General features: G+C 57.7%; 1 protein-coding gene across 1 annotated transcript; it reads right to left on the bottom strand.

The window, feature by feature from the left end:
• Positions 1–7,169: 7,169 nt before the first annotated feature.
• On the bottom strand, positions 7,170–20,107 carry MATN1 (matrilin 1). Its single transcript, XM_078071643.1, has 8 exons — positions 19,828–20,107; positions 13,458–13,804; positions 11,012–11,234; positions 10,025–10,150; positions 9,140–9,556; positions 8,406–8,558; positions 7,461–7,568; positions 7,170–7,180 (listed from the first exon to the last, which is right to left on the bottom strand). The coding sequence occupies exons 1-8, from the start codon at positions 19,850–19,852 to the stop codon at positions 7,170–7,172; spliced, it is 1,410 nt and encodes a 469-aa protein (XP_077927769.1). The 5' UTR covers positions 19,853–20,107.
• Positions 20,108–20,321: the final 214 nt, after the last annotated feature.

Below are 20,321 nucleotides of genomic sequence, written 5' to 3'. Positions count from 1 at the left end.
CCTTCTGTTAATCAAACGGAGAGCAGGGAAAGATGCGGGAATTACATGGAGAGGGTGGGTTGCCTGGGGACCTGCAACCGACGTGGGGAGAATCAAGATGAGTTTGGCAGGAGTTGGGGTTTGGAAGACCCCGAGATGCCGGCCCTCACCTTCCTCAGAGCCCAGCGACGTGGTCCTCCCTTCCCCATACAGGGAAGAATGGGATCCACAGGATCTATTCCAGCTGGGATCTAAATAAAACCCCGGCTCTGCCTACCTGTTGGGGTATGGGGTGGTTCTGCTCAACCTGCACCCAGACCCTGGATCTGATTACACATCCCTCCTTCTCCTGGAGGAACCACTCAGTCTTCTTAGTCCTGGGGCGTCCTGTGTGCCTGATCCATCCGTCACCCAGGGACAAGCAGAGCCCGGCCTGGCCAGTCCAAGCCTTGCATCACCCTGGCCACAGTGATTTTCAAGGGTGGGCACTGGATCCAAACTGGCCAAGGAGGCTGAAGGCTGTGAACTCAGAGCTGGGGGGCATGGGGCCATCTTGAGACGAGGGTCTGGCTGGACATGAGGTCACCAGGGTGGAGACCAGTCAAGAGTGGAGAGAACCAGTGGTGCCTGGGTGGCTCAGTCAGTTGGGCGTCTGCCTTCAGCTCAGGTCATGATCCCAGGGTCCTGGGATCGAGTCCCACATCGGGCTCCCTGCCCAGCAGGGAGTCTGCTTCTCCCTCTCCCCCTACTTGTGCTCTCTCTCTCTCAAATAAATAAATAAAAATCTTTAAAATTAAAAAAAATGAGGGGAGAGAGCCGGAGGCCCAAAGACGCCCCCGAGCCCAACGCCTCTGCCAGCACCCTCCATCACGGGGATCCCATCAACTCCCTTCTCGTGCTGACACTGGTTGGTGTGGTATTTCTGTCACTTGCAACCCAGCCCTAACTCAGCCCGTTCTGAGCCACAGTGCCGGCCGGCCGGTCTCCAGGTGGTTGACCTGCCCTGCTTCTCCTGCCGGCCTCCCTGGGACTCCCCCCTCCTGCCGTGGGATGGCTTGGGCGGCACTGTTGGAAACAGGAAGCAACCTTCTCCCACTCAAAAATGGGCGAGTTCTGGGCACATACCCCCTTCCATTTGTTCCTTTCTTGGAAAATCCTGAGGCTCGGCCCCAGGGGCCCCAGATTCCCAACCCACCCCAGCTCAGCCTCGACCAGGGCCTGAGCCAGGCCAACAACAGCCTCAGGCCTGCCAGTTCTAAGCCCCTGGGTGCTGATCGGTCTCCCCATCCAGCACCTTCTCCAACCCCCAGCCTCCTTGGCAAGGCGCTCACTCCCTGCCTGGCTCCCACCAGCCCCTCCGTGGGGGTCCAACCCTGCCCCTTCTGCCTAGGGCTCCTGGGTCCAGCTCCAGGCTCCTCCAGGACCAGGTCCACCCTCTGCCAAACTCTGAGCCTGCCGGCCACCTGGGAGGAGGACAGAGGAAGAGACCGGCCACTGGGATTTGCCAAGGGCCCACTATGTGTCCACGGCTTAACACTCATCATAGGCGGCAAAGCTAAGTTTGTGCTGCTCTTAAGAAAGGCCTGAGCTTTGGGTCAACCTAGGAATCGGTGCCCGCACTGACTTGAACAATCTCATCACCTGTAAAACAGGTCACACTGTTATCACACAGGGTCACTGGAAGGATTTGCCGGGGACCTCAGGGCCACCGTCCCGAGGAGTTTCTCCCCTCTCCCTGCAAGTAAGGATGTCATTGCTTCACAGCAACAGGGAGGTCAGCCGCCCTGCACAAGACTCAGCAGGGCCAGCCTCCAGGTCACTGCACCTCCGTGGGTGTGTGAGAGGGAGGTTTCGGTCCCTGCACATCCCGGCTGAGGTCCCTACACAGCCCACCTCGCACCCCATCGAGTGTTTGTGGGGAAAAACATGAGCCCCATTTCTAATCAGAGTTCCATCCTACTTTCTAATCACATCACCTCGTTTCCTAAAACCCTCCCGTGCCTTCACACCACCCTGCAGGTGCAGTCCCCGCCTCCTCTGGTCCCACAGGCAGCTGCATCCAGGCTCTAGGAGGGCCGCACACCTTCCTCCTCAGGGCCCTCGCACATGCCGTTCCCTCCACTTGACGCGCTCTTCCCCAGCCCCCCTTTACCTCCCTAACTCCCAAAGTGCCTTCAGATTCGGCCTCCAGGAAGCCTCCTCCACCTCCTCATGGCTGGGGAAGCCCCTCTGTTGTATGCTCCTGTGGCACACCCCAAGTCCTAGGCCCGCTACCACAGCTGGGCTCCCTGTGAGGCTTTCTGTCCAATGTCTGCCTGCCCCTCTAGGCTGGGAGCACCATGAGGCCAGAAACCACTGGGCGTTTTCTATTTCATCCGAATGCCTCGTGTGTGCTTTGGCCTCTGGCAATGCTCAGTAAATGGGGAAGGAAGGAAAGAACGAGGGGAGGGTGACTTCACTGTCCCCTGCCCCTCCCTTCCAGTCATGTGCCGCTTTTCAGCCCCCCCCTCCACACACCCCTCACCTTCCAGACTTCCCCTGCAGGGGCAGCGCCCGGGCCCCCTGCTAAGCTACCTCTGCCGTCTCCTCCAGGGAGCCCTCCAGGGCTGGCCACAACCATGCCAAGCCCCCCGCCCCCCGCCTGGGTGCCCTCAGCACCAACACTTGTGAGGAGGGTGCTGTTGCCCTGTTTACTGTCAAGGAAACTGAGGTCAGAGGGCAAAGGAGTCTGTCCAAGGCAAGGGGGCCTGGGGGTCTCACACCAGGACTGTTGGCCCCCAAATTGCTAACCCCTCCGCTGTCACCTCCCATGGGATAGTTCCTGGGAGCTCGGAGCCTGATGCTTGGTCTCTGCCAGGCCAGACAGGCGCCCCCCGGGCACGCCTCTCTCTCGTCTGACTTCATCAAGGAAGTAATGACAGCCCTCGGGCTCTGAGTGACACCGTGCGTCCCTCGGGAGATTCTCCTCGTTGACTGCTCATTTCTGGATCATCTCTCCATTCAACAGATGAAGAACTAAGGCCCACAGGGAGAAGGGATGGCTTGTCCAGGCTCACACAGCAAGAAACACACCGAGGTTGGGACGTCAGCCCCGGAGCGCAGGGGCTTGTGCCATTTCTGGGCTCGTTCTACTCCTGGTGTCTGGACGAGGGCCTGGCACGGGTGCTGGACAATCCCTGGCCGCAGGACGAAGTGGTGGAGGTGGCTGGCTGTCCCCGGAAGCTCGCAGGCTCACGCCGCCCTCCGCGCCTCGCCTCCCTGAGCCGCGGCGCACCCATGTGCTGGCACCGCTCCAAGCAGAGGCAGGGCTGTCCTTGTCTTTGCCTCCTGGTGGAGCTGGGGGGTCGGTACCAGCCAACGTGACGCAGGTGGGCCAGAGCCACGGTGCACACTCTGGTCTCCCAGCGGGTAACAGGTGCCCCGGGTGGTACAGCCGCTGGAGACCAGGTGGCCGCAGTGTCCTGAGGGACACTGGCCCCGGATGGGAACAAGGGAGGTGCTCAGTCACTGACAGGCTTGGATGTGTCCCTGAGTCTGGGAAACCACCCCCTAGAAGGCAGCAATGATGCCAACCCCACTCTGGGTGCCAAGTGTGGGCGGGCCCGGTGCTGGGTGCCCCCCACCCACCTCATTGACACCCCGCAGTGCCTGAGAGGTGGTGCCAGAATCCTTTGCCTTGGATGTAGGTGGGGGACCCGGAGGGGTGAAGGGCCCCCACCAAGTTACCAGACAGCTGAGGCACGGTGCTGGAACCCAGGATGGCCCCAGAACTGAGGAGCAAGAACGAACGACCCCCATGTGGGTCGGAGACAGAGGTGAAAGATCGGCTGAGTCAGGGCTCTCACACTGCATGGAACAGAAATGGGCTCAGCCACGTACGTCTCACTTCAGCGTGAGGGTTTTCTGGGTATCACAAACGGTCAAGGCAGGGAGTGTAGCCAGAATGGGACACCAGAGAGTGACCCCCTGCAGCAGATGAAAAGTGACCGCCAATTCTTCGTTGCTCTCTCCCCGTGGAGAAGTGGAGTGTACCTCCCCACTCCTTGCATTTGGGCTGGCCTGAAACTGCTTTCATCAAGAAAATGCAGCAAACCATATGATCCAGCGATTGCACTACTGGGTATTTACCCCAAAGATACAAAAGTAGGGATCCGAAAGGGTACGTGCACCCCGATGTTTATAGCAGCAATGTCTACAATAGCCAAACTGTGGAAAGAGCCAAGATGTCCATCGACAGATGAATGGATAAAGAAGATGTGGTATATATATACAATGGAATATTATGCAGCCATCAAAAGGAATGAGATCTTGCCATTTGCAACGACGTGGATGGAACTGGAGGGTATTATGCTGAGCGAAATAAGTCAAACAGAGAAAGACATGTATCATATGACCTCACTGATATGAGGAATTCTTAATCTCAGGAAACAAACTGAGGGTTGCTGGAGTGGGGGGTGGGGTGGGAGGGATGGGGTGACTGGGTGATGGACACTGGGGAGGGTATGTGCTCTGGTAAGCACTGTGAATTGTGCAAGACTGTTGAATCTCAGATCTGTACCTCTGAAACAAATAATGCAATATATGTTAAGAAAGAAAAAAAGAAGAAGAAGAATGTAGCAGGAGGGGAAGAATAAAGGGGGGGAGATCGGAGGGGGAGAAGAACGATGAGAGACGATGGACTCTGAAAAACAAACTGAGGGTTCTAGAGGGGAGGGGGGTGGGAGGATGGGTTAGCCTGGTGATGGGTATTGAGGAGGGCACGTTCTGCATGGAGCACTGGGTGTTATGCACAAACAATGAATCATGGAACACTATATCTAAAACTAATGATGTAATGTATGGGGATTAACATAACAATAAAAAATTAAAAAAAAAAAAAAAGAAAATGCAGCAAAAGTCACACCATGCCAATATGGGGCCCCAGACCTAAAAAGCTTTCAGAAGCCCTGGGCTGCCAGGTAAGAAGTCTGGCTCCCCCGCCAGAGAGCCCCTGGGGACATACGTGGAGAGAGAAGTAAAGAGAGGCCGGACCTTGCAGCCCCGTCTCCCCCCGCAACGGTCACATCAGGGGGCTCCGGCGCAGGTGAGCGGGCCATGCTGGAGGCTCCAGCCTAGTTGAGACCCACACGAGTGTGACCCCAGCCGACTCCACATGGAGCAGAAGAACCACCCCACAGAGCCCAGCCAACGCACAGAACCATGCCAGTAACAGGTGGTTGTTTTGAGCCACTGAGTTTTGGTGGGTGCAGGGGTGTAATTCCTCCTGCTTACACTGCCTCTAAGGAAGACCTCTCAGGATGGTCTGAGTCTCTCGTAAAAGCCTTTTACGGGCTCTCAAGTGTGACTCTAGTAGTAACACTAAAAATGCCCCATGATGCATGAATGAGTTCAGCAAATCACCCAAGCTCCCACTCTGGGAGACGAGGGATTGAGATTGCAGGGGGCACTGCTCCAGAGGGGCCTGGGTGAGGCCGGCAGACCCCAGGTAGGCCTGAGGGGACATGGGGGTCAGGACACTTTCTCATGTGCCATCCCTGAGGTGGGGGGCTGCTGCCGTCTGGGCTGGGATGGAGGCGAAGCTGCTGACGCCCAAGGAGGGAACAGAGAGGACTCCAACATGAGGACTCCAACATGGGTGTGGGGCTGGGGGGGGCACCTGGGGCCAGGGCCGGTGCAGCTGGGACCCTCCCAGCATCTCTAACTCACGCACATACACTCAGCCCATAGGCTCCTGTTACAACTTAAACCCACTCTTTTTCCCCAGCTGGGGTGAGGGTGACAGGGCACTCTACTCGACTGTAAGTCTCTTAAGGGCAGGGACTGTGTCTGTCTCGTAGGCGACCATCTTCCCACTGCCTGCCATGGGCCTGTGCTCTGTGTTTGTCATCTGTATGCATGCATGCTTGAATGAATGAATGCATGAATCGGCCTATCTGCTGTCATGGCTCTTCTTTTTCTTTGATGTCTTGCAGTCCTAGATACAAGTCCTATCTCTCCAGCTGATGCTTTGCTGAGCAAGTCATCTGAACACCCAGACACAGCTTCCCCGTGTGTATAATGAGGGCGACTCCAGTCCACTGTGGGCAGGGCTGCTGGAGAAGGAAGGGAGAGCCTGTAAGGGCAGGACGACCGCACACTGGCTTTGGGGTAGCGGCCTTCACCACTGTTCCCACCACTGTTGCCACCCTGCAGGGGCCCCCTGCACCCGCCGCCCTCACCAGGCCTTCGTCCGGCTCCCCGAATGACCACACTGCCTCTGGCCCCATTCAGGGCTTAAGTTAAATCATATTTAATTGTTTTTCAGAAGGGAATAGAAAAATCAGGAAAGAGATTCACAGCACTCGCAGTCAAGAAAGGGTTAACTAAAAAAAAATAGGAATATATTAAGCTTTCGATTGAAAAAATGCAAACGCAGTCCCTCTCACACTCACCCCTGTGTTCTCACTCACACACACGCATCCCTGCTCCAGATACATGCCCGCCCTCAGGCATGCACACACGCACACGCATGCTCCCAAACACGGCCACGCTCCTAACACACGTGCACATGCCCATGCACGCGCACGCACACTCGCGCTCCCAGACACTGCCAGGCGCCTAGCACACTCACACACACACCCAGCAGGGCTGGCAGGATGGTGGGGGAGACCTGGTGCCCTCAGGGCCTGCCCCTACCCCCCTCACTGAAATGGCAAAGCTAGACTACACTCGGGGCTCTAGGGGACACACGCAGGACTCGGCGGGCTGTGCTTGCGGTGGGGAGAGAGAGAGGCCGTGGCGGGGACAGGCAGCCTCAGACGACTCTGTTCTCCAGGACAGCCAGCCGCTTACTCACAGCTTCCAGTGGACTCGCGGTTAAGGACAGGCGCAGGCTGACCAGAGCAGGGGGGTGATGGCTGTCCCACCTGCACTCAGGACCCCACTTCCTGTGTCCCCCACCTCCCAAGAGCCTCTCTTCCAGTGGGTTCTCTCACCCCATCTACAGCTTGCGTCCTCCCCAGTGTCACTGCCCTCAGAATGGTGCCTTCCCCAAAACGCGCTAGTTACAGTGTGCCCTAAAAGCCCAGCCCTGCCCAGTGGCAGCTTCAGGCCTGCTGGGTCCCCCACCTGGGCCCCCACCCCGTCCTGACAGAGCCAGGGGAGCTGTTCCGGGCCCAGCCTCATCTGAGTAGAGACTGGTATTCTTCGTATCACTGAGAGCCTGAGAAAAGGGGAGGCCACAGGCTCCATGTTTTCCTGAGCATGGCTAGGACTCTGGATGTGTGTCCAGTCTCTAGATCTTGGCTTCTGCCTCAGTTTCTCTGTTTACCCTCTAGGAGCCTCTGCTTTTGACAGGATCAGTACCAAAGCCGGTGCCAGCCCATCTGTCCGGAGTCCAGCCTGTCTCCAGCAGGAGGCAGAGTCCCCACCTGGGACCCCACACACAAGGGGCGTGGCTCCCTCTCCCGCCCTGCAGTGCCCTGCCCCCCCCCAATCCCCGCCCCTCAATGGCCTCTGGGAAAGGATATGCTTCCTGGTCAGGGCCTGCAGCAGCCCCTCCACTTTGGTCTGGAATTTCACAATGGACTCGCAGGCACACGGGTCTTCCTCTGGAGTGGGCAGGAAGTAGGGAAAGAGAAAGGGAAGGTGAGTGGTGGTGTGGCAGGGGGAGCGAGGAGCGGTCACAACCCAGGGCCAGGACTAGGGAGTCTTGGGGGAGTGCGGGGGGCCTGGGAGAGCTGAGAAGACAGAGACACGTGTAGGGTTCTGAGGCAGAACTCCCAGGAGTGACGGACGGGGAGACTCCGACTGTTCTCCAACCCCACAGAGCCCTGATAAAACCTCCAATACCAGCATCTCCGTGCTGGTCCCCACTGCATGCAGGGCACTGCTGCTAGGGGCCTCGAGGTCATCTTGGCGGCTTCATCCAACACTCTGGGTTGGAAGTCATTAATCATCCCATTTTACAAATAAAGAACCCGAGCAGTGAAACAACGGGATCCTGGCCCACAGCCAGTTCCCGCCAGAGCAAACGCACAAACTCAGGCATGTCTGACTCTGGAATCCATCCTCTCTACCACCGGGAGGATCGGGGGAGGCAGCAAGGTTCAAATCCTGGCGCCTCCGGTTATTAACGATTGTTCCACCCCTCTGGGCTTGGTTTTCCTGTCTGTAAAATGGGAATAATAATATTTCTACCAATTAGGATTGAATGATTTAATATTTGGAGAGTACTAACAACAGTGCCATTCATGTAATAAGCATTCAGCCTATGTTTGCTGGTTGCAAAAGTGAGACTGGCCAGCCCTCCTCCTGCTTCTGCCAACTCTTGTTGCCACCCCAGCTCCTGCTTCTCCCCACCCACATCCAGTTCCAGAATGGCTCCCCAGTCTCCCCCCGGAGCCCCACCCGCCCCTCCCATCGATGCCATCCCTGGCCTCACTAACCCACGCAGATCTTATTCTGCAACCTCTTGCCAATCTGGTTGATGGTCTTGAAGTCAGCTGTGTAGAAGTAATGCTCTGCCACGGGCTCTGAGGCGATTTCCCTCAGCTCGTCCTCCACGGCATTGCCCACACCCACAGCAAACATCTTAAAGCCTGCCAAGAGGAACAAGATGAGTGACAGTGGCCATGGGGACAGGCAGCCGCAGCTGAGCTTCCTGGGCAATGCCCAGGCGATCAACACCAGACACCTCCTGGTGGCAGCTTCTGGAATTACAGGCACAGTGCCTAGGACAAAGACCTTGAGGAAACCAACATTCACTGAGGTTCTACCCTATGTCAGACCTGTACTGATTCTCTGGACCGGGAGCTTCGTAACCTCATACACCCCATGATCATCCATCTGGTGGCTATTATTATCCTCATTAAATAGGTGTTAAAAACGGAGACTCTGGCTTGTCCCAAAGTGGGGTTGCCTTCCAACAGTTGGTGTGTTCTGGGGAACATTCAACTGGAAAATCTCCAAACCCCACCTACAAAAGGACCATTGAAACAAGCTGCTTACTTTTCTGGGGCCTCCATTTTCTCATCCCCGATAAGAAAGAGTTGGACAAACCCATCCCTCCTCATTCACATTGAACTTGGGTTTAGGGCACTAGTAACAGACAACCTATAGTCAAGCTCTTCCCTAGGTACTCCTGGCCATCAGTGGCGTTCAGGATCCAGGCATCACCTACCAAGTTCCTTGGCTTTCTTGGCGGCATCGTTAATGTAGTCCTGGCTCCGGCCATCAGTGAAGACAATGCCCACCTTCTGGGCCCCAGGCCTAGCCCCGCTGGACACAGTGAAGGAATTGTCAATGAGGTACTTGAGGGCAGCCCCAGTCATGGTGCCCTTCTCCATATATGACATGTTCCGCACAGCTGCCTTAATGTCCTTCTTCGTGTGGAAGCGGCCCAGCGGGAACTCCTGGCGCACAGAGCTCGAGTACTGCACTAGCCCCACCTGCGCCAGTTTGTCGGACACGTCCAGCGTGTCCACGATCTGATTGATGAACTTCTTCACCAGCTCAAAGTTCTCCGGCCGCACGCTTTTGGATCCATCAATGAGGAAGACCAAGTCAGTGGCCGAACTGCCGCTGCTGCCGCTGCAGGCTAGGAAGGGTAGCAAGGAGAGGAGGTGAAGCTTAGGGACCAGTCATTCACCCTGACCACTAGTCAGGAACCCATCACACACCAAGCTCTGTACTGAGGATTATCCCAGCCCGTTTTGTCCTCAGAACTCCCTCTAGAAAGCCAAGGTTCCTGGCCTTGTTCTTTAGCGTTGGAAACTGAAGCTCCAAAAGCCATTAAATCATACAACTCAGAAGGAGTGGCACCAAGAGTTGAACTCAAGACTGTGTAACTCCTTCCACCATACCAAACCCACCACCCACCGTGACAAAGAGGGACAGAAGTCAGAAGGTAACTTTCTGCAGACACCAAGTTCTAGGAGGCATCTATCACCTTTGCAGATTGGTCCAGAAGCAAAGTGCAGAGAGGCTTGAATGGGCTTCCTAGAGAGTGGCCAAGCCGCCCCCCTCCCCACCCTCCCCAGGGCTTGCCTGTGTCCAGCCCACTGACCATTGCAGGTCTTGCCATCACTGTTCAAGGTGAAGCCCTCCCGACAGGCGCAGGTGTAGGAGCCCGGGGAGCTGAGGCACACCTGCTCACAGTCATGGTCTCCCGTGGCACACAGGTCTGACACCACTGTGGGGACAAGAAGACAACTCAGAATCTCACTGTCACAGGGCCTTGGACATCTCAGCCAGGGTGGCCCTTCAAACATTCAGGGAGACTGAGGCCGCCAACTGGGTGAGGTCTGAGCCCCAGACCCTCAGCCTAGGGCCGGAATCACTGGCCCGCCCCATGCTGACTCTCAGCCCTATTCAGCCCCGCCCCGTCGCTAACTCAGCCCCGGACCTGTCCATCCCCGTCCGGCCCCGCCCTGGCCCGCCCCCGATGCAGACTCAGTCCCGCCCTGTCCAGCCCCACCCTGTCCAGCCCCGCCCCGATCGACTCTAGCCACGCCCTCACCCCACCTCCCTGCCCCTGCCCCACCCCGACGCTGAGTCGGCCCTGTCCATCTCCGTCCGGTCCCGCCCTGGCCCGCCCCCCATGCAGACTCAGTCCCGCCCTGTCCAGCCCCACCCTGTCCAGCCCCGCCCCGATCGACTCTAGCCACGCCCTCACCCCCCCTCCCTGCCCCTGCCCCACCCCGACGCTCAGTCGGCCCTGTCCATCTCCGTCCGGTCCCGCCCTGGCCCGCTCTCCATGCAGACTCAGTCCCGCCCTGTCCAGCCCTCCGGTCCAGCCCCGCCCCGATAGACTCTCTAGCCACGCCCCATCCCGCCCTGCCCCTGCCCTGGCCCCGCCCCGTGGCCCTATCCATCCCTGTCCGCCCCGCCCCGGTCCCACCCCCGATGCGGACTCAGTCCCGCCCCGATGCTCTCAGTCACGCCACGCCCCGTCCAGCCACGCCCCCCGCTGCGGCCCCGCCCGGACACCAGCACCCCCCACGCTCCCTCGAAGCGCCCCAGCCTTGTCCACCCCCTGCCCCTCCCGGCGCACCGCAGAAGGCCTCCTGGAACTTCTTGGACAGCTTCTCGATGACGCTGTAGCTCTCCACGTAGTCGACGTGCTCTTCCTGCGGCTCACTGGCGATCTGCCGCAGCGTGGCCTTGTCCACGCGGCCCACGCCGATGGCAAACAGCTCGATGCCGCTGGCCCGGGCCCGTGCAGACACGTCCCGCACGCTGTCCTGGGGCCTCCCGTCCGTCACCACGATGGCCACCTAAGACACGCGGGGCGCGTGTGAGGACCAGGTCTCCCTCCCGCGCTGGGCTGGGCCGCTCAGCCCTCCAGTAAGCCCCCGGGGCCACTGGCAGAAGAGGACCCTGAGGCCCGGGAGGCAGAGTGGCTTGCGCAGGTCACACAGCTAGTCCACGGCAGGTGGATCTGATTCCCCGCCAGGGTTTTGCCCCAGGGAGGAGAACCTGACTAGCAGAAGAGGAGACAGGTTTCCTCTGACTGAAAGACATGGCTGAGGTGTTCTCCCATCTGACTAGCGCCTGTGGGTGTCTCCCCCCTCGGGGAGGCAGCTCTGTGATGATCTGAGGGCAGGACCATGTCTCCCTCCTCAGACTGGGGCCTCTGAGGACAGGTCCCAGCGTGCCCGACACCGTGCAGTCCTGCCCTTTGGCCAGCAGAGGGCGGGCGAGGCTAAAGAACGGCGGTTCTGCCTCCAGTCTGGCCATCCTTCCCCTCCAGGCCCTGGACTGGGGGCGGCTTTCCCACTTAGATGGCTCCCTCTTCTCCCTCCGTTCCCCAGGATGCTACATGCCCTTTCCGTAGGGGAGAACACTGTCTGCTCCCCTCCCCACAAGGCTCCCCTGTTTGTGCCCTGGGAAGGGAGACAGAGGGGACCCTGGCACTAGGCCTAGCCCTCACCACCCCGACCTGAGCTGAGCCTGCCCTGAAGCCAGGGTCCTCACAGCGCCTCTCTGCTTCTGACCTGGGTCTGCTTCTGATTCCTGGGTCCCCACCCTCGGACCCCGGTCCCCAAACCCCTGTCTTAGTGACCTGTAGTATGGTGGTTGGAAATGCGGCTCACCCTCCTGAGTCATCTAATGAGATGATTCATGGTCCGAGGCCAGGAAGGGGAAAGATTATTTTTCATATCACTGCCGGGGACCCCCTGGGGAGTGATCTTGCACCATCCCTTCCCCACCAGAGGCCGAGGCTCACCTAGCTGAGACTGTCCACAGCCACAGGCTGCCACATTCCCCCGAGACCCACTGCCTTCTGCAGCCCTGACTGTGCCCCTTTAATCCAGCCTTGGGACTTTGAACTCACCTTGTAGGGGCCTCCCACAGGTGGATTCCAGGCTGGACACCCTAGGTCTGGGGGAGTTGGCACTCTCTGTCTTCACATGCCCACCCCAGGCCACTGGCCTGATGTGGACTGACACAAGTAACTGGGGGTGTGACAGCTACAGACGTCACCACCATCCCCTTCACCACCTCTCTCTATTAGGATCACCCCAGGTCACCACAGCCTCTCAAGGACCTCACGTCAGAGCTTGTAAAGGGCCCCCACAAAGGACAACCAACAGGCTGCCTCACAGGCCATTTCTTCGAGGGCTATAGTGGCCGGGATTGTGTGCTATTATCTCTAGACATCCCTACCACTTACTAACTGGGCAAGACACTTAAGCCTCCCATGTCTCAGTTTCCTCATCTGTAAAATGAGGATACCACCTCCAAGCAAGTTTGCATTCCTTCGGCGCTCATGTGTCAGGCATGTCCCGCATGGGGGTAAGAAAATACGTCCCCGGGGCCGAGGCCCTGGGCAGGTAAAGGGTGACTCCTTGGGGCCGTTGAGGGCTATGAAGGGGAGATGTGGGCGTCTGTGGGCAGACCACCGCAGAAGAGAACACCTGACCGGCCTCGCAGGCCCTGGGCTGAGTCCTGGGAAATCCCGCTGTGGGGACCAAGTCTGTGAAGTCCTCGGCACCCGGCCTGGAGCCCGTACTGACGTTGGCTTGCGGCGCATCATCTCATTTTTCTGAACCCCTGCCCTCAGAGGCTGATTAAATAAAATCTGAGCTAACCCTTCCGTGGGGCTTGGTAGTGCCAGCGCTGTTCTGAGCACTCTATGTTACGGACTCACAGAGTCCTCCCGACAGCCCCTCGAGAAAGTTGGGTTACTGTGGTTTTATGGGTGAAGGGACTGAGACAAGGAGCTGCACACGCTGCTCAGGGTGACACAGCCAGTCCGGGGAGTGGGGGGCGTCTGGACTGCCTCACTCGGCCTCGGGGAGCCAAGGCCCACCAAACTGAAATAATCGAGCTCTCACCAGACTGAGGTCCTGCAGTCAGAGGGTGGATAAAGATGGGTTCACATCCCAGCTCTGCCACTTGGCTTCGTTGGGTCTAAGACACAACTGTGAGCCGGTTTGGAGAATCCTGCAGGCGGTTCACAGCAGGACGCTGGCGGGGAAGGGCGGGACACGTACCTTGCTGATGTTGGGGGACCTGGCACGACTCCCCTCGGTGTCGCTGAAGGCTTTGGTGATGGCGAACTGGATGGCCAGGCCGGTCATGGTCCCCGTGGACAGCGGCTGGATGCGGCGCACGGCCCGGAGCAGCGAGGCCTTGGAGCCGTGGGCCCACAGCGGGAACTCCTGCTTCACGGCGCTGGCATAGTTGACCACGCCCACCTGGGTGGCATTGGGCCCCACATCCAGCGACTCAATGACCTGGGACAAGAACACCTTCACCTTCTCAAACTCCACAGGCCGCACGCTGCGCGAGCTGTCCACCACAAACACCAGGTCCGTGGGCCGGGTCCGGCAGAGCTGCCCTGCAAGGGGACGGGAGGGAGAGGGCCAAGAGCAAGGGCAAAGGTCAGGGGCTACTTAGACCGAGACTGGAGGCCTCCGGCAGTGTAGACTGAGCCAGGCCGGGTAGGCCGGGTAGGTCCTTCTGTCAGCATGTGGACACCCGGGCAACCCACTTGCCAAAGGCCCCCACAGCTCAGCCCCGTGGGAAAGACAGAGGCTCAAATCTCAGCCTCGGCTAAAATTAACAAGTCAGGAAACGACAGATGTTGGCGGGGATGCAGAGAAAGGGGAACCCTCCTACACTGTTGGTGGGAATGCAAGCTGGTGCAGCCACTCTGGAAAACAGTATGGAGGTTCTTCAAAAAGTTGAAAATAGAGCTACCATACAACCAAGCAATTGCACTACTGGGTATTTACCCCAAAGATACAAATGTAGGGATCTGAAGGGGTACGTGCACCCCAATGTTTATAGCAGCAATGTCCACAATAGCCAAACTGTGGAAAGAGCCCAGATGTCCATCGACAGATGAATGGATAAAGAAGATGTGGTATATATATACAATGGAATATTATGCAGCCATCAAAAAGAATGAGATCTTGCCATGTGCAATGACGTGGATGGAACTGGAGGGTATTATGCTGAGTGAAATAAGTCAATCAGAGAAAGACATGTATCATATGACCTCACTGATATGAGGAATTCTTAATCTCAGGAAACAAACTGAGGGTTGCTGGAGTGGTGGGGGGTGGGAGGGATGGGGTGGCTGGGTGATGGACATTGGGGAGGGTATGTGCTATGGTGAGCGCTGTGAAGTGCGCAAGACTGTTGAATCACAGATCTGTACCTCTGAAGCAAATAATACATTATATGTTAAAAAAAAAAAAAAAGAAGAAGAAGAAGATAGCAGGAGGGGAAGAATGAAGGGGGGAAATCGGAGGGGGAGATGAACCATGAGAGACTCTGGACTCTGAAAAACGAACTGAGGGCTCTAGAGGGGAGGGGGTGGGAGGATGGGTTAGCCTGGTGATGGGTATTAAAGAGGGCACGTTCTGCATGGAGCACTGGGTGTTATACGCAAACAATGAATCGTGGAACACTACATCAAAAACTAGTGATGTAATGTATGGTGATTAACATAACATAATAAAAAAAAAAATCTCAGCCTCGGGCAACTCACTGCCCCTCTCTGAGCTTAGTTTCAGGGAGCTGACAATCCCCTCTTTACCGGATCCATCGGGGCCGAGCAGCAGTGCGTGCAGGGTGCCAGGACAGGGCTGGGCACCAGCTGGTGTCCAGGGGACGGCAAAGGAGACGGCAGCCTTTACAACACATTTCTCAGGCTTTGGCCCAGAGTGGCTGCCATAGGAACGGCAGCATTTCTCCTAGGGGGGGCAGAGCGTACAGCCCCGGTCACCGAAGGGGACCCAGTTTCCCTCAGCCACAAGGAGCCTGCTGGTTAGTGTCCATGGGCAGGGGAAAGGGGCAGGGATTCCTCATGGCCACTGGGGCAGCCCGACCCGGTCGGTTCCTAAGACACATCCCTACAGAGGCACTTCTTTCCAGACACCCCGGGCAGGCAGCACCATGTGCTGGAAAGTGCATGGAGCTGGAATGGAGCAGAGTGGTGTTTGAATCCCGGCTTAGCCCCGCTGTGGCCCTGGGCAGCTCACTGCACCTTTAGGAGCCTCAGTTTCTCGTCTGTCCTGTGGGGAGAATAAAGCTCACTGCTTGGTACTGTCACTGTCCTGGCCCTGCAGCCAGGCGGGGCTCAGTACAAAGGCCCTTCCCTCTGCGTCCCGGAACTGAGCAGAGCTGCTCCTAAGTGAGGATGCAGGAAGGCTCAGGAAAGGGAAGGGGTCCTGGGCCGTCCCAGCCCCCCAGCCACAGTGCCCTAGGTACCAGAGTTCCTCAAGGGACCTGAGAAGTGACCTTGCAGCCGCACTCTGGTCCCTACTAGTTAAGCTACAAATGGGTAAACTGAGGTCCACAGAGGGTGAGGGAATTAGCCACACCATGGAGCAGTGGATCGGGAACCAAGAGAACTCCCTTCTCCAGCCTCAGTTTCCCCATCTGTACAGGATGAGCTGGGCATTCTGGGATTCAGTGCCCAAGGCTGAAGCTCTGGGAGTGGCACAGCAGGTAGGAGCCTACACCCAGGTATGCTGGAAGGGCTGGGGAAAGGGGGGTGGAGTCCTGGCCACCCCAGAGCTGCACTCAGCGGAGCGTGGGCTCGGCCCTGGGCTTGGTGCAGCTCCATCTTCTGTCCTCAGCGACCCACAAGACTGGCCCTGGCAGCATGCGTGGTCCCCAAGGGTGGCCTGGGAGCTGGGGAGCCCCAGGGAAGGCTCTGAGACTGCAGAGACAGGCCCACCCCTGTCCCTCAATGGAACAGACTGAGCGTCACCCCTGCTCTGGCCCTTATGCATGTCACCATTGCTGTCGGCCCCCGTGCCAGCCTGCTGCCACCCCTGCCTCCCTTACTCCCGCCCCAGCCCACCCCAGGATCCCACCTAACCTCTGCTCATCTCGGGGCCCAGCCCCCTGTCCCCCACCTCCCGTGGACCCCCTCACCTCTGGCGTGGGGGGCGAGGCCCAGCGTGCACAGGGCCTGGAGCTGCAGCAGCAGGCCACACGGCACGAGGCTGGCGCCGGAGAGGAGCCTCATGGTTCCGGCAGCGCGGGCAGGAGCCGGCACAGTGCTGGGGGCCAGTGGGGTCCCGGGTTTATCAACCTCGCTGCCCAGCCTCCCAGCCAGGCGGCCCCCACTGACGTGGGGGCGGCTGCCCGGGCCCCTAGCCCCCTTGGGGGGCGTGGCCCGGGCTGAATGGAGGTGTGTGTGCCCAGAGAGGGAGGGAGCCGCCTGGCCTGGGCTCAAGAGGCCCCTCCGACCACAAGGGCTCCTTTGCCTGCAGAAGCAGCCCGGGCTGCAGCCGGAACTCAGGAAATCTCAGGTGGGTGGAGGGTGGCTCCTCCAGGGGTTGGAGCGGGCCCTGACCCAAAGCTGCCACTCCGAGCCCAGGGAAAGCCCAGCCCAGGGGCCTCAAGCCCCAGCCCAGCCCTGCACCCTCACCCCACACCCCGCCGCTTCGCTCTCCTGCATCCATTTCCTCATCCAGCCCTGCCCTTGCTCCACCTCGGCTGTCCCCTACCTCTCCACCTTCTCCCTGCCGGGCACCTTCACCTGGGGTCTCCGAGGTGCCCTCCAGACCTTTGTACAGGCCGGGTCACCCGCCCCCAACGCCCTTCCCTCCCGTTCACTCTCTGCCTAACAGAATCTTTCAAGATCATCGTTGGAAGTGACCTGTGTGCTCAGGGCGGTAGAGAGGACAGTCAGGAGCAAAGACTTGAAGCCAGATTACCTGGGTTTGCTAGATGCTACCTGTGTGACCGTGGGCCAGTTGCTTCACCTCTCTGAGCCTACCTTCTAAGGTGGATGAGAGGAGCAGATTTCTATGAATCTTCTCATTTAATTCCCTTGACAACCCCGTGATGCAGCTACTATTATTATCCCCATTTTCCAGAAGAAGAACTGAAAAACAGAGAGATGAAGTAACTTGTCGGAAGTCACACCGCTAAGAAGTACCATTGCCGGGGCACCTAGGTGGCTCAGTCCGTTAAGTGTCCGACACTCGGTTTCGGCTCAGGTCATGATCTCAGGGTCGTGGGATCGAGCCCTGAGATGGGCTCCGTGCTCAGTGGGGACTCTGCTTGAGCTTCTCTCTGTCGCTCTCACCCTGCCCCTCCTCCCCATGCCCCCTCACACGTGTGCACGTATGCTATTTCTCTCTCTAAAATAAATAAATAAATCTTTTTTTTAAAAAAGTATCATTGCCAGAACAGGGCCCCAGGTCAGTGCTGTCAGTCACCCTGCTTGCTTGGGTGGAGCTTGGTGGAGCTGCCTCTCTCCCCTGCTCCTCCAGGATTAGGACCCCCTTCCCGTGCTTCCATCCCTGTGTGTCTCACCCAGGAGCTGGTAAGAGTCTGACTGATTCATCCCTGCATCTGGGCCCAGCCCAGGGTCTGCACTGGAAGGCAAAAATAAAGGCTTATAAGTAAAGGAACATCACCAGGAATGGCCCCTGCTGCTGCAAGGAGGTCCAGTAATATGGAAAGAGCATGGGCTTGGCCAACTGAGAGACCCAGGTTCAGATCTCCATTTGTGGCTGAACAGCTGTGTGACCTAGAGCTGCTAACTTAACCTCTCTGAGCCTCGGCTTGTTATCATGCAGTGGGAATGGTAGTTCTTGCCTTGCCTGCCTCACTGGGACCGTGTGAGGAGGCAGTGAGAAGACAGAAGGGGAGATGGGGGTCAAAGGATTCTCATCTTTCCAGCAGACAGGATCGTTAACGTTTAAGACCTGTGTGCCTCACCCTGTATGCGTTATGCCTTAAAAAGAAATGTACAGACTTTTTTTTTTAAGTGACCCAACCAATAGTCTCACAATCTCTAGCGACAATGGCAACCACGCTCTATTACTGTGTCTCCTTGTTCTCCAAACAAATCTGTGAGGTCAGCAGCTCCAAGGGCATCAGCCCATTTGTCAGATGAGACAACTGAGGCCCAGAGAAGTCCATGACTTGCCTGAAGCCACCAGCCAGTTAGGGGCGGAGCCCAGCCTGGAACTCAGGCCTCATCCCTCTTTGCCCCCGGTTTAGAGAATGAGGAAGCAAACAGCATTTCCCTCTGACGTTTCCCACGTAGATTTCATTTATTCGTATCATTCATAGCCGTCCCCAGCTCCAAACGCTAGTCAAGGCTGCCGGTCCCTTATCCCTCTACAACTTTTAAGCATAATTCTTTTCTCCAAACACTGCAGGGCATAACAACTGCAGTGCCTCTCACTTCCCAAAATTGGGTCATAAATGTGTTAGCTGCCCCCCACTGGCCATCAGCTCCCTCCAAGCGGGGACGCGGGGGGGGGGGGGGGCGTCTGGCCCAACTCAGCCGCCACTGACCCTCAGGACCCGGCACGACATGGGAACAGGGTATCTGGTCAGCAAATGAAGAAATACATTGAAAGAAGCAACAGGTAACAAACGGGTTCCATTTCCTGGGGAACCGACCAGGGTCAGGCTGGGGTCTGCAGTGGTGGCCGCGGCCCACGGGAGCTGCCTGAGGAGAACGTGATCCGCACCCTCCTGGCCCCACGTCCCCTCCCCGATGCACGGGGCCGCGGCCGGAGCTCAGGGTACATGGCTCTCTTGGCCGGGCCAGCAGCTGGGCCCATGAAACAGCTCTTTCAGCCCCGAGTCTGAATGGCCGTTCTATGGGCTCCTCCAAGGAACACAGGCGCCTTTTCTGTGTCACCCGTCCGCTCATTAGCAGGGCCACAGAAATGGGCCACAGGTAAGTTTTCAGGAGCAGAGATAGGTTCCCCCCCAAAAGGGGGCAGCTTTCACATTCCACAGCGGGAGCAAGGGCTTAGGGGGAGGAAGTTCAGCCTATACATTGAGGAAAGAAAATAAATATTTGTGTTTAAGCATTTTTCCCCCCAGGAATGAAAATCGGGAACAGTGTGTCCGGTATGAACCAGAGAAAAAAAAGGCTCGCAAGTCAGACGGGCAGCCGTGAAGGGCTCCCGCTGTTCCCTCTCCTTGTTTTCACACACCTCGGGTTTCCAGAAACTTAAAGCCTTTAGTGTTTTGTCCGAGAGAGCGCCTTGGCGCTAAAGCGAGGGGCCCCGGGCAGGCGGCTCCGTGGCAAGGGGCGCAGGGCTCCCCTCCCGCGCCCCCAGGACTCCACTCCTTTCCTGAAGAGCAAACCTGGTTAACGCGCGCTCCTCCTCCCTCCTTCCCCCGCCAACCTCGCAGTTTGGCTGGATCCACACATACCTTTACTCTTATTTATTTACTCTTTCTCTTAAATTAACTCTAAACCAACCGACTCACTTGGTGAAAAACACTCTCCTCCTCCTCCTAAGAAGTAACAGCCGTGAAATCTCTGGGTTGCTGTACCATTTATAAAGGTATTCCAATGTGCCTTCAGATACATTCGAAACTAATTAAATTTGACCTCTGCATCCGCACATCACCAAAAATTACCTCGTGTTTTTCCAGTGGCACGCATGGCAGACTTTGAGGAATCCTGTGAAGGGCAAAGCTCCGGAATCAGACACAGCCCGGGTGGGAGTCCCTGTTGCTTCACCCGCCGGCTGCGCGTGACTTCGGGTGAACCCCCTCACCGTTCTCTCTTCTGCTTCAGGTCTGCAAAGTTGGGACCTCAGCGCCCACGTCACAGGACAGTTGAGAATGACATGGATGAACGCCGCATCCACGTCTCTTGTTTCCGCCTTGCCTTCTTGTATCGGTCAGAAGAGAACAGACTAAGCTGCGGTAACAAGTAAGCCCTCAGATGGCAGTGGCTTAGCACAAGGGCGTGTTTCTCTCTCATGACACAGCCCAGTGCTAGACAGGCACTTCCCAAAGCCCCCCTGCGCAGGCACTTCCCAAAGCCACCTCCATCTGACTAGCCCACCATTTCCAAGTCCTCTGTCTCTGGCCACATGAACGTGACAGAGACAGCAAGCGTCCCTCTT

This window comes from Halichoerus grypus, chromosome 5 (assembly GCF_964656455.1).
Source record: "Halichoerus grypus chromosome 5, mHalGry1.hap1.1, whole genome shotgun sequence".
Taxonomy (NCBI): Eukaryota; Metazoa; Chordata; class Mammalia; order Carnivora; family Phocidae; genus Halichoerus; species Halichoerus grypus.
The sequence above is the reverse complement of the archived record's forward strand: the minus strand, read 5'-3'. Positions and strand labels throughout refer to the sequence as shown.